Source organism: Sebastes fasciatus, chromosome 23, assembly GCF_043250625.1.
Source record: "Sebastes fasciatus isolate fSebFas1 chromosome 23, fSebFas1.pri, whole genome shotgun sequence".
Taxonomy (NCBI): domain Eukaryota; kingdom Metazoa; phylum Chordata; class Actinopteri; order Perciformes; family Sebastidae; genus Sebastes; species Sebastes fasciatus.
This window is the reverse complement of record NC_133817.1, coordinates 2942951-2956934: the sequence shown is the minus strand read 5'-3', so window position 1 is coordinate 2956934 and position 13984 is coordinate 2942951. Positions and strand designations below refer to the sequence as shown.

The 13984-nt window shown below is 43.0% G+C and overlaps 1 protein-coding gene across 2 annotated transcripts; it reads left to right on the top strand.

Annotated features, from left to right (window-relative positions):
- The first annotated feature begins 1499 nt into the window (after window positions 1-1499).
- Window positions 1500-13155, top strand: adm2a (adrenomedullin 2a). Of its 2 annotated transcripts, XM_074625073.1 has the most exons (4): window positions 1500-1638; window positions 1876-2146; window positions 11538-11717; window positions 11775-13155. In XM_074625073.1, the coding sequence occupies exons 2-4, from the start codon at window positions 2049-2051 to the stop codon at window positions 12028-12030; spliced, it is 534 nt and encodes a 177-aa protein (XP_074481174.1). In that variant the 5' UTR covers window positions 1500-1638; window positions 1876-2048; the 3' UTR covers window positions 12031-13155. The 2 variants fall into 2 exon arrangements, with proteins under 2 accessions (XP_074481174.1, XP_074481173.1); XM_074625072.1 differs by having other exon boundaries at window positions 11538-13155.
- Window positions 13156-13984: the final 829 nt, after the last annotated feature.

Here is a 13984-nt window from a genome sequence, read left to right as displayed (position 1 = left end):
AAGATACAACTGACAGCATGCAAATTAATTTTTATTAAGACAACTGCTCGGTTTACAGCTACCTGATGAAACATGTATAAATAGTAATACAGTCTGTTTCCTACCAGGAACAGAAAGTCAGTGGTGTGAATGAAGCTGATCGTATCAATGAAGCGTTGCATCATGATGCAACTGTAGGTGTGACCTGATGAAACGTTCTGGGGACTCTCTGAGGATTCCTGGACTTCCTTCTATCTCTGTCACACACTCGGCTGAGACCGGTGATAAGAGATAGGAGGGGGGGGGTCTGGTCGGGAAGACAAACGGCTCAAGAAATTCGTGCAAATTGGGGCTATTTTCCTGAGAATGTGCATGTGTGATTATGATAACGTAAAATACTATATAATTTATAATTATAGTTGTCATCCTGAGCTATCAGCCACACACAGCCTGTAAGAACTTATAGTGTTCCTGTGGTGCTCGATTGTGACTTTCCACTGAGCTTTCATGTATTTTATGGCATTTTACAACTCATATTGCGTCTTTACAATATAGCGTAACGTTGCTAATGGGACATAGAGTGTTGTGCTGCTTAACACAGCAGCTCAGCACTATTTGACATACTTTATAGTCCATATAAGCAGGGACGGCATAAGGCATAGGCCATATATGTGGTCGCCTAGGGCACTTCTGGGGGGCGCTGGTCACCCTCTTAAAATAAATAAATAAATAAATAAAAATAAAAATAAAAATAAAAATAAAAATAAAAATAAATAAATAAATAAAAATAAATAAATAAATAAAGTAAAATATAAATTTTCTGCATTGAGGTAAAACATGGCCGGCTTAAGGCATAGGCCATATAGGCGGTCGCCTAGGGCGCCACCTTCTGGGGGGCACCAGTCGCCCTCTAAAAAAAAAAAAAAAAAAATGACAGTGGCAAGTGAGGTAACAAATTAATGAATAAATAAATAAATACAGAAATAAATAAATACACTTTTCACCCCTGTAACTGACTCAACACTTTTAAGACAACAATATCAGGCACCGATTGTTTATGTATATTATAATAAATATAGTTATTTATACAAATAATAATCTTAATTTTTTTGCTTAAAACCATTGTGATGTCTGATGCGTGTTGCGGTTTACAGGTCTAGGGTTCGGGTTCGGGTTCGGGTTCTGGGGGGGTCCAAAGTTCGCCGTCCCTGTTTGCCCGGCTATGATGCCACTACAATATCTATATAAATATTCCTGACACTGTGAAGTGAGTTTGTTGCTGCTCAGCACTATTTCACAGTAAACTTGACATACTTTATACTTTAAATTACTTTTTTATCATGAAACTTGTAGTTTTTCTGTGATATAATTTGTTAATAAAATCTCTCCAAAGTTTATGAAAGATATTTTTTCAAGTGTTTATGTAGAGCCTTAATTGCCATTAAGTGTTTCCAGTGTTTATCTATGGCCCGGCTGATAATCAGCACCTTTCCCTCTGCACTTTCAGGCAGTGAACTCCTCCCACTCAGTATTTAAACCCACAATGTCACCAGGAGCTCAGCTTCACACTGGAGAACTTGATCTTGACCAACACGTTTAGATTCATGGGAAAAAAAACTCACAATTAAAGCTTCAATCTGATCTACAACTACCAGAAAGGTAAGACTTTACTCTTTACTTATATTATGAGTAGGTTTTATTAGAAGTGTTTGCATAATAGATTGCATTTTTGGACATTTTCAGAAGAATGTAAAATCTTTATTTAATGCATAAGTTTAAAGGGTGTTAAGAAACACATTTTTTTTAGTGCTTTTTAAAAGCTTCTTATTAAGTTGAATGAATGTAATGAGTCATGAGCTGCAGGTTCATTCAACATTTACTACTTTTTCTCCTCAGGTTTGCCAAACTTTGGATTTTCTGAATTCATCTTTTGGGAACATTTTTCTTTCTTTTCTTTTTTTTGGCCTTATTTTTATTTTTTATTCCCACGCCTGGGATTAAACTTCCACCCAGTCAGTGTGGTCTCCTCCTCCTCCCCCAGAGAGAGAGGGTGTAGAGTTGGCCCAGAGATGAAGTCTCTTTTCCCGCTTGCTGTGTGTTGCATCAGCCTGGTTTCCCTCCAGCAGCTGCTGGCTCTGCCTGCGGAGGAGCGTCCCAACAGGAACAGGTATGACCCGGTTTACTGGGGTTACTACTTTACTACGCATCACATACCGGCTTCTCATTGGCTCAATAGGACTCTTTAATATAAACACAACTGGAGCCGCATTACTGTTACATATTCATGCATATTCACTTTGACCTGCTTCAATGGGGGTTAAATCACATTCATTATTAAATAAATTAGCTATAATGGCGCTATTATGTAACACCGCCATTATAACTAATATATTTAATAAAATAGGCATGTTCAACATGGTCATTTAGTTAAATGACGGGTCGGTGTCCTATGCGCGCTCGCGTGTGTCTACGCTGTTCAGACTCAGACTCCAACACAAACTACACGGAAGCACCAAAACCTCTTGGTTGTATCTAGTGAAGCTGTTAAACAGTGTTGGCCGCGGTCGGAGGACGCAGAGAGACCGTAGCTTTGGTCTCCAGGACCGGAGTCTCTGCTGTGCTCTGCTCCTCGGCTCCTCTGCCTGCCTTCACTCACACACCGCGCTCTTTCGCACTCTCTCGCTCCACCTCTCACGTGCATGCTGCTCACTCCACACTGCAGAAGAGTTAGTTTAGCTCTGAGAATATCTAGTGAATGTTCAGTGGACGTTTGTGCAGAAATAACTGCTGCAGCTCCTCCAGACCAACAGAGGTTTCCCGTGTCTTGTGAAGTGACGGGGCTCCGCAGAGAGAAACATTATCGTCTCCGACCAAAACTCCGGCGTCTCCCCCGTTCCCTCCGGCCGCGGTCGGGAGGCTGAGGCAGGACAAGCCAACACTAGGATCAGCATTGATTCATGGAGAGACCTTGGTCTGGTCAGCTAACATTACTGCCAAGCAGCTGAAATATAGAGTGATATTGTGCTTTCAGCTGACGTGTGTCTCCTCACTGTGTTGAGCGATGCTCATTCATGTCTATGTAGAGCGAGCACAAGCGCTCACTTTTACTCTAACTTATTGTTTTAGTTTAATTTTTTGTTCACTTTATCCTGTTGCGTCAAACAGCTACTGAATTGAGCCTCTAGCCGGTGTGATAAATCACATCTAGTGTGTGTAAAAGTGAAAGTGCTGTGCTGTTGTGTCGGGCAGATAGAGGATAACGTGGACTGCAAGGTCGAAGGCACTCCCATGATATAATAAAACACTTTCTCTCTCTCTCTCCTTGAGATAAACTCTGTTGGATTAGATCAGCTGTGGAATACGTGACAGACGATTATTTGCTATTTCATTATTCAAATAAACTATTATTAACTATTCAAAACATTAAAAAAGATCCAAATTGTTCTCATTCTGTAGTTTAACTGTGTTTGTAACAGTAGTAGTCTTGTTATAGGCTTTCACTCTTCCTATTAGTAAAGAACAAAGTAGGTTAAAGTTTAAAGTAACTTGAGGTCATGCAGGTTATGACGTGAGAGGAAATCTACGTTTTACGGCAGATCTACAGTAAATGTGACCCGTATGAATATGCCAAGTCAGTTTATTGGCATCATTGGTGCAGTTAATCTGCGTTCCCTGAACAATTCATTTTCTTCTTCTTCTTCTTCCACGTCTCGATCCCAAGCCGTCACATGAGTAACTGTTCACAGATGTTTTGTTTGGTTTAATCTCCCTGCGTGATTCTGTTTGGGAAAACTCTTATTTATAAACCAGTTTGTTTCACAACCCAGAAATACCAGTACGGACGTTTGTAAAGGATCCTGTTATATAGCGGCACTGGTACTTTTCCACCCTGTAAGTGACAGTCTACCTGTTTTAATGTGTGAGGGAGGCGATCCGCCCGTTGAGTTGGATTGTTGAGGAGCCGAGAGAGGAATGTGGATGAGCTGGTGTGTGAACGCCCCCTTCTGGTGGATGTTGGCTCCACAGCTGCACGGCTCAATGGGAGGGAGGGAGAGTCAGTGATGTGATGTGGGGGCCCGACAAAGACAAGCATGGGGCCCCTGAAGGTCTACTATACCCAGACCATTTTCTATAATCCATCTTGTCTATGAATCACCTTCAAGTTGTGACTTATTTAGCATTTTTCCTTTATTTAATTAGGCACTATAATCCTCCATCATTGCCTCCTTTGTTTGTCATTACCAGCATGGGTATGATATGATGCAGCAGTGAAAGTAGAATATATTCGGCTTATAATTATGCCTCATATCTCACCAGAACATTCACTAATGTCCAGTTTTGTCTGTGGATCCAACATTCATATCGTTTTAATTACGGTTGCACCCTCTTAGCTGACTAATTGGTCGTTTTGATCTTAGATTAGAAATAAGATTTCTTAAGTCGTTTAGTCATTTTTTAATGCTTTTCCATGCTGGATGAAAAACGCAGCCTCATGTTTTCCACCTGCAAAACACGCTCTGTCTGATCAGGGCCTTTGCACTCAAACACGCTGCAAAGACTACAGGCGCCAGCCAACTACTGTGCACGTACGCTCTGTGCCTGCGTGAGAGGAAATAACTCTCCACACCAGCAGGCGGCGGTAGTCCGTATTTGTCATTCAAAAAGGGAAACAGAAAGAGCGAGGACGGTGGATATACAAGCCATTGTTATGTGATACGTACATGAAACAAAGCGGCGTCTGTCGACCATTTTCACACCACTCTCACTCACCACTTAGCTTCATTCCAGATGGCCACGTGGTAGTGAAAATATCTGTGTATTGGAACGATCAGATGAGATGAAGATGATCTGTGTGTGTTCTCTTGACTCTTGATTCGTTTAAGCTGAACAGCCAATCAGAGTGATTTCTCCGCCGCCGATTCAACATAACCTCCAACACGGGCAGACAATAGTCGACGATGCGGGACACACCGTAAAAACTAGGCTGACAGACGCTCACCAACGGCCGACCGTCAGAATGGTGTGGCAGCGTCATTACACATGGACTCAGGCCAGCCTCACCAGGGGGGGTATAATCTCAGTTAAACCCTGACCAACCAGCAGAAATCACTAATACAGCAGTAAGATAACAGTCCTTCACTGCGCCCGTCCTTGTTAAAAGCAACATAGTTGGGGGTTTGAACCCTGACCTTTGTGGTAACGGGCAAATACTTCTTCTACCTCCTTTAGATCAGACTTCTTAAAGTCTGATAAATCATAAATAAATCCCACGACTTCAAATCATGTGCCTGAGGCTGATTGCTGATCACAGAGTTGTTGAGCATGTACACTGACTCAGGGCCTGTGGTTGGGCAGTGTCATCTTTAAGCCCTTTAGCACTGTAACTGATCACAGTCTATACAAATATATTTCACTCTGACAACTCAGTGAGAGATCTCCCTCCCCCCGTCACAAGCCTCCACATTTCTCACTTTGCATATCTCTCATAAATGCCCTGTCTGGTTTTTACTAGGAAAATAAATTCTCCCTCTTGTCTTGCCTCCATAGAGGACGTCCTGTTCTGTTACCATCGCATGCTGACAGCATGATTAAAACAGACATGGCTACATTTTCTTCTGATACTGTTTCTAAGCTCAGATTTCTGTCATTCCTTCGCTGTTCTGTCTTTGTGTACATGTTGTCCCTATATGTCCCGGTGAGGACACGACAAAAACCCACTAAGCCGCTGAAACAATGCCTGACAGGCACTTTTCCAAACAAGGAGAAATTGCATGTTCCTTGGGAACGCATGCGACGCATACCCTTCATTGTCGTCTAGAGTTTTTTTTTGTAAAGGAAAATAGCCGGGTCCGCAGCCAAACAACAAGTTAAATATGGCTTTAGCAGCGAAGCGGCTTTACAATACAGATTCCAGAAGTGGAAAGCGGGTCATTCGCGTCGAGACGCAGGACATGTAAAGCTGATTTGCGGTCGAGCTTGTGTTACAAAGACCCGCTCTGCCTCTGCTCCGTCTGGACCTGGGTACGATATCACAAGGCAGTCTGTGTGTATGTGTTGTGGCGACAAGTTTATTCGAACTTTGTCAAGGCCAAATAAAGTCATGTTTTTCCCCCCAAACGATTTGCTAAATCATTAACCCATTCTTGAGCAGCGTGGGGTCCAACGTAGATACTCTTAACATAATATTTACCTGAGAAATTCACCTCACACAGGGCGGCTTCCTGCTCTGTCGATGTTTGTCGAGTCCCTCTGCACATGCAGTTGGCTTTGGGTCCATCCTCTTGATTTGCTATCTATATTCTGACATGTTTACGCCTTATCAAGGAACAACAAGAACATTACTCTCACTTTATCGTGTATACATTCTCAGAAAACCACTTTTATGCTTGCGGAATGATTGAAACCAGGTTTCCCTCTGCTGTAAATCATCTCAAAAGAGGCCTCTTCTCGTATGTCTTGTAAACAGGAATTTTGGCTCGGACTGCGGAGGTATATGTACGGTATAAACAGTCGTATATAGCTCCGTCGGGGTCTATCTGACTACCCTGGCTGAAACTGCGGAGGGTGAAAGCTGCGACCAAGCAAGAATTCCACTGTGGATTAATAGCTAAGACCTAAATTCCACCCTCCACATCCTTAGAGAGCAGGTTTCTGCTCCACGCAGAAAGCCACACCGCTGTGGAGGCATGAATGTGCATGTATACTATGTATACAGTATATATAAGAGGAGTAGCTTATAGTGGGAGTGTGGATCAAAAGGCTTAAGAAACAAAGGCGGCTTCTGATGGGAGAGGAAACCTGCTGTTGTTTGACGTCATAGCGAGTGTTTTGTCTACATTACAATGACGTGGTTTCAGACCACATGTCTAGTTTTTTAACTTGGCATCCTGTCTATCTGTGTATGCTCAATGTCCACTATTGCTTGCATGAAGTAAATCACATCCCACTGAGGAGGTTATGAAAGCAGAACAAGAACAAGTAAGACCAGTGTTTCGTATGAAATAAATCACCTTTCCTTTATTTTTATCCTGCGTCTTGCTAACAACAATCCCCCCACTGTTACCCATTGGGAGATTACAGATGAATGTGCCATGTTTACTTACTGCTGATTAAATCTGCCATTGGTAAGCTTCTAGACGTCACGACGCCCGCTCCTCATTTGCATAAAGTTGAGGGCTCGTCTACTTTATGCAAATCACGGGTGTCCGACGCGACTCGCCGCCTCTCGAAACTCCCGAGAATCTTTTAAAATAAACGTTGTCGATCCAAAATAAAGACAGATTCAGCAACTGCGTGGCTTATTTCGTGAAATAAGAGAAGAAAGTTTCCAAACGAGCCTCCATACTGGTTCCGGTTTGAAAGCTGGGCGCAGCATTCAACGGCGGGAAAGCGTTCGTCCAATCAGGTTGGGACAGCCTGTGTCTAGCGGCAGCAATGCCGTGAGGTTAATACAGAAGGAAAACCAAACAAGGCAGCACAAAGGGATTGGCTTTGGCCTTTTATCAAAGAATTAGAAATCATCTTCAGTCAAAAGGAATTTTTGTTTAAAGCCCTTAAGCTGCGAGAATGCAAGGCATCGAGAAGCACGGCGGGCTGAACAATTAAAGGCAAAGTAGCTTGAACATCTTTGATCGTCTGCCAATCAACGCTACTAATAGCCAAATTATGAGATCTTGTGAGTCTTATTATGAGTTCTCTCTGTTTAACCTTACGCTCCCAGAAAGTATTCTCTGTGATTGTTGTTGTGCCAGCCACTTCAGATGTCCTTACGAGCCAACTGGTTTTCGGCGATTTGGAGTTGTATGACTGGCAGACCTGTCCTATCTTGTGTAAAGGGTTCGTGTTAGATTTTTGTAGAAAAGTTGTTAAGGAGAGCATCATCTCCAGCCGAAGATCGAAACGTAAACCTTGTTCCCGGTCACTTATTAGTCGGAAGATGTTCAGATAAGACAATTAGCTAAGTGCTCCACATTCACTTGGTACTCTAGAGGTCAAAGCATCGATGTCGTTGATAACAAAGGGACGGCTTTTCTCACGTTACAGTCCGTTCTCTGCAGGGTTTTCAACTTAATCCCGTCCATGGTTATAAACAAAGCTGGATTACCAACCGGACAAAGTGGGCAACTGCACCAGAGTTCCAGTAGTTCTGCTAAAAACTGTTGACAGTGAGGTCTGTGGATTGTCCAGAGCAACTAGGATATTGTTTCCAGAAAGATAAGGCGCTTTTCAGTGCTTGGGCACTTTTAATACCGAGGCCTCCGAGTGGATCAATCCGGTCCTGTTTCTACCTAAGACCGGATGACTTTCTTTTTCTCTTACTGTAATCTTTGAATGCAAAATACATAAAAAGAAGATTACAGTTCTGTCTCGTACAGAAGAATAAAGTCAGAACAGGAATTTGGTGCAGTGCCACCACTGCTGTGAATAGCTTTCCTGTGCAGTCAAATGTGACTCGGCAGACTAGGTGGGTGTAACTTGGTGATGTGGCACCACGGCACACCAGCCTCGTCCTGGAAATAGTGCTTGCCTCCGTCTGCGGCCTGGCGTTGCACAACTATTTATTCAGCCTCTGCTGCTACTGTTGCACAGAAGCAGGTCACCTCCAGACTACCAGAGCTGCCAGCAGAGAGCCAGAGAAGCTTCACGTTTCACAGAGGTATCCCAAACCCACCACACCACCGGTTGTAGCTGGGATGACTCACATCTAAAGCTCTCACCATGAGAAAAAAAGCTGAGTGTACAAGTCAGCATTTCACAAGTGGAACCCACGTTATAATTAGATCAACTGTGGCTTCTGCCTCTCTGAACATGGGAAAATACTGCCAAACCTGATGCAGTGGAAGATTTTTTTTCCCTTGGTCTCAGAAAAGCAAACGGCAGATATATTTGACCCGATGCTGTATTTAAACCTCATTACAAAAAGCTAACATTTAACATTTTCATCCTATTCATCCACCGGCTGGCAGGTACAAGAAGCACTTTTCCTATTTACTCGTCCCCGACCTTCAGCAGCCGTGATGCATGGGCTAACACTCAGGGACTTGAGTCACACTGTGCTGTACAAACACAGCGGTGACAGTCCAGCGAGGATCAGGTCAAGTAGCGAGAAGCGACTGTCTTTGTCAAACAGTGAACAGATGGCGAGTAGGTCGGCGCTGTGTTTGCTGAACGGCCAGTACCCGCTGGTCCACTGCACTGCAGAACCTGTTTTTTTGTAAAGGGTCTGTGCACAAAAAAATCCCCCCCGCCCACACAACATTTTTTCCATTTAACTCTAGTTAAGTAAGGAGACTAAGGAGGAGGAAGGAACTACTTTCTACTGACAAAAATAGTCCCTATGTAAACTGCTTTTAGTTTTTCAAATGTAATTTTTCAAAGCTTTGAGCAACTCAAGTCAAATTCCATTAAGTTCCATTTTATTAGGGAGGTCGTAGAAGTGCCAAAAGCAGTCCCGATACTGATACCGATACCTGGGCTTTGGGTATCGGCCAATACCGTGTACCGAACCGATACCAGTGTTTAATTAATAAGGAAGTGACTGGGATCATTCTTTTACGTGTGAGGCAACATCAGGCTTGACTTAAACATAATTTTCTTAAATTTGTAAAACAAAATTTAACAAATACATATTTTATTTAATTTAATTTATATAAACATAGTTTTTATTTATTATTAAAATAATAAATTGCACACCAGAAACGATGAAAAATCTTATAAATTAACAGAATTTTTATTTATTATTAAAAAAATAATAAATCGTATACCAGAAACTTTATAAATTTTTTTTCTAAATTAACAGAATTTGTATTAATTATTAAAATAATAAATCGTACACCACAAACTTGATCAAAAATCTTCTAAATTAACAGAATTTGTATTTATTATTATTAAGATAATAAATCGTACACTAGAAACTTTATAAAAAAACTTTAAAATTAACAGGAATTACAATTCAAGTGTAATTTTTTTTTAATGCAGCAACACATTGGACAAAATTTAAACAGGAATTAAAATGTCAGTATATAATTTATATAGTATATAAACATAGAATAGAATTGAATAGATCGGCTCTAGTGTCACCGATGCGTTGATACGATCAAGTGAGAAAATATATCATTATGTAATTTGGATGAACTGCCCCTTTAAAGAGTGAAAATATGTCTCTATATGACAAGAGATGTCTCCAGTTTCACTTCACGTATAATGCATAGAAACAAGGCAGAGCAAGGGTTATAAGATCCTGAAACAAATGAATTTGCATCAGATGTGAAACTTGATTCCATCTCTCCACCGAGATTTTATTGTTCTCATCTGGAGCCGATCAGCACCACTGAGACGTCATGGCCGGCCAGGCTAAATCTCCCATAGTTACCGTTTGCTAAAACCCAGCTGGGCATTAAAATGCAGTGAGGTGCAGGTTTTCGATGGTATAATGTGATAAGCGAGGCAGACTCCGAAGCACCTGTTCTTTTAGGTAACATGTGAAAACAAAGCCATTAACTTTTATTGTTGTGCATTAAGAGATGGGCATGGTGTCCACGTGGATGGGTGGGTGGCTGTGCGGAGGCCGGTCACGCTGTGTTCAGACAGCGGGCAGAAATGATTTGTTTATCAAAGCTGCTTTGAGCGGCTAATCGGATTTCTGCAGAATTACCTGCAACATTAGTTGTTATAGTAACAGCGCTGGCAGGTGCATGCATGACTAAAGGTTAATTTAAAAACCTTTTCCATCCTCATTCTGTCCCTGTTCTTTACATAGCTGCAGCAATAATCTAGACATAGAGGTTCATTTGTATTTTTATTAACCACTAGGAATGGCAACGTTGGTCGGTTGACATTTGAGCTCAAAGCACTGCTGTGTCTAACGGCTGGTCCAAACTAAAAGATGCTTCAAATCTTAACAGATGATGAAGATCTTAGAGAGCTCACACATAACGACATAATATGTTAAATTTAACAGTTTTGTTCCTGTTCCAGGACTAACAGATTCATTCAAGGACTACTAGAGTCCTGACTAAAACAATGGAAATCTCGCAAAATCTCTCGCGATCAAACGTGACTTTAGTGTAAACAAACTTTGCGGACGACAGGCAGGAAGAATTAGCAATGTTAGTTTTTACTTTGTACTGAAAATTCACGAAGGATGGATGGATGAAGTCATGGAGACGCGTTATATAAACACTTGCGTTGTTGCCACAAATCAGCACGTTGGTCCTCCATTTCTGAGCTCCATCTCACTACGACTTTATGCTTCTCGTTTAGCATTAGCTCATGCAGTCGCCATGACGACGGTGGTTGTCCTTCAGTCAGCTTGGTTCTCTATTGGCTATCGTTCTTTCCCCGCGTCATCGGCTGTCCTCTGGGTTCCCCACACACAACAGTACATCCGATCGATTTGAAATCGGTGCGGCCAGGATGGGCTTCCGAGCCGTTCGGGGGATGTAAAAAACACTCTTAACATACCTCACACCACAGGAACATCTGGCAAGATAATCTTTAGAACCATCAAACAGTCAGGGCTTGTCTGACTGTCTGTCTGATTTCTGTGTCCTCCTCAGGTCGGACCTCTTCGACAAGCTCATTGACCGGACAGAGGATGAACCCTCAGCGTCAGGAAGCCAGACTCACGACGCCGTCGCCGTCGCCGTCACCGTCCCCTCTCCGGCACCCAGCCGATCCCCGAAATGGCTGCCCCCCTTCCTTAGACACCAACCAGCTTCAGGAGCGACGAGAAAAGCCTCGCCGAGCCTGGCGTCAGCAAGACCCGCTGAGGCTTCAGGAGCGACGAGAAAAGCCTCGCCAAGCCTGGCGTGGGCACGACCCGCTGAGGCTTCGGAGCGGAGGGCGGCGAGAACTCGTCGCCATGCCCACTCGGGATCGCGAGGCGGTCACCACTACAACAACCACCACGCCAAGCTGATGAGAGTGGGTTGCGTCCTGGGAACCTGCCAAGTGCAAAACCTCAGCCACCGGCTCTACCAGCTCATTGGCCAGAGCGGCAGAGAAGACTCGTCGCCCATCAACCCCAGGAGCCCACATAGTTTTGGATGAGTTAGTTGACCCCCAAACACCCCCACAGCAAGTCTATCTATATCCCCATTTATCTCTTAATGTATTACTGGTAGTCGCTGCATTAGAGTTTGATGTAGTTTGTTTATCTATCTTCCCGTAAATGACTGTTGTGCCTCTCTACTTTTTGTGCGGATTGATGGATTTGAAGATTCAAATTCAAGATCATGACTGACTTGAAATCCTCAAATTTCTCCCACCACCCTGAGGACCTTTTGAAGGACGTTCAAGTCTCGTCAAAGTCTTACTGGTTCTCCCTTTTGAACGCTCAAAAGAAGGCCTCCGCTTGACGTCTTAATCCTGTTGATATGCGAATGAAGGCTTGTCCTCGACACCATCCAGCGGCCCGGTCCTGTCTGCCAGCTGACCTCTCCGAGATCTCATTGATCAAACACTTAAGCCCTTAATGTGGATTTCAACCTGCACTGAGCTCTGTCCAAACCGATATATTCCCAAAGACCCCGATGAACCCTTTTACCTCTTTTTTTTTGCCCCGCCTTTGTGTCAACTCCCAAGTCGTTTCACAACTGCATACAATCACGATATGATGATATATCCCAAGAATCTTCCACAAGCTTTCAGTCGAACTGGGAATTCGTCACTCAGCAGGACTTTTGTGTTTCAGGGACCGCAGTTTACGTTTGAAACCAGCCACAGCACCGCTCGGGTTACACTCGAGTTTCAGAGAGTCTGAGGACTAAACCACATAAACTCCACGCGGAAAATGAAAAAGAAAGTCAGCATCCAGAGCCTTGGAAGGAATCTACACAGAAATTCAGGATCAGTTTCAATGTTGCATTACAGTAGCCTGTTCGCCAACGCAGTAGGTAGCAAAGTGAGCCTTGGAGCCACACGGATAAGAGCTCCGTCGCACCCCCGCTGACATTTTCCCCCCGCCGGAGGCCAAGTCTGAAATCTTAGCCTTTTCACGTGATTCATAAGTTGCCCTTAGCGAGTCAGGACTTTGGGTTGACAGCTGTTTAATAAAACTGACCTAATCACTTCAAGCATATGTACCACCACAGCAGGAGAGGAGCGAAGCATGTGGCTTCTACACATATGCACGGCCTTGAAGATATTAAAGGGTCGGTTCACCAAAAAAATAAATCCCCTTAGAAATGTTGCTGAATTATTTTAATGCCATTTTTTAGTGCACAGACAAAATTACATTCACCACCTGTGTATTGCTGTGGAGGTACAAATCTCTAAAAGTTGTCTAACAGTAATGTTGCAGAAGAATTTAGAAACAAAGGTCAACTCTTCCTATAGACCCTTTTTCTGTTAGCAAACATGATGACGTATTTTTGCGGGGCGGATCTCCATCTATTGAACTCTTCGCCGATATTTTAGCTCGCTATAGAGCCTCACAGAGTCACAGTTTGTCATCTCAAATGTATGCAGTATTGATTCTGGCATCCTACAACACAGCAAGAAGACAATTTCCATGTGTAACTTTAGCCTAAACTCTGAGGTGATTCGTGTTCGCCTCCAGTCTTTCCTTTGCCTCCAGATAACACCGTGACGTAATCATGACGTCGACACTAAAAGGGTCTATAGGCAACACTTAACACATCGTAGTATATAGGCCAACATCATTCTTTTGGCAGGATGTAGTATGTTTTGAAAGTAGTCCTGAGACGACTGTTACATTGCGGGTTTTCTTGTGCGAAACCAGAGCGACCAAAATGTTATGTGTGCCCCCAATTTCAAACACAAAATAGCGTATAGCGCCATCATAAAAACCACACAACGCCCTGACATGTCCTTGTGTGAGGAATGTCCGTCTCTGAGATGGTGTGGCGATGGACTGAGAATAACTGAGGTCAAGCTCGACTCATCAAGCATACTCAAATTTGACAGGCCTTAAACCATATGTATAAAAACCCCACATTTATGGCGAGAAATATAATTATACCACATATTATATACATACTTC

What these genes read in the sequence shown, in the direction of transcription:
- adm2a (XM_074625072.1), top strand. Translation starts at nt 2,049, where the DNA reads ATGAAGTCTCTTTTCCCGCTTGCTGTGTGTTGCATCAGCCTGGTTTCC. An exon ending in GAGCGTCCCAACAGGAACAG is followed by an intron (nt 2,147 to 11,537) that starts GTATGACCCGGT and finishes TGTCCTCCTCAG; the next exon opens with GTCGGACCTCTTCGACAAGC.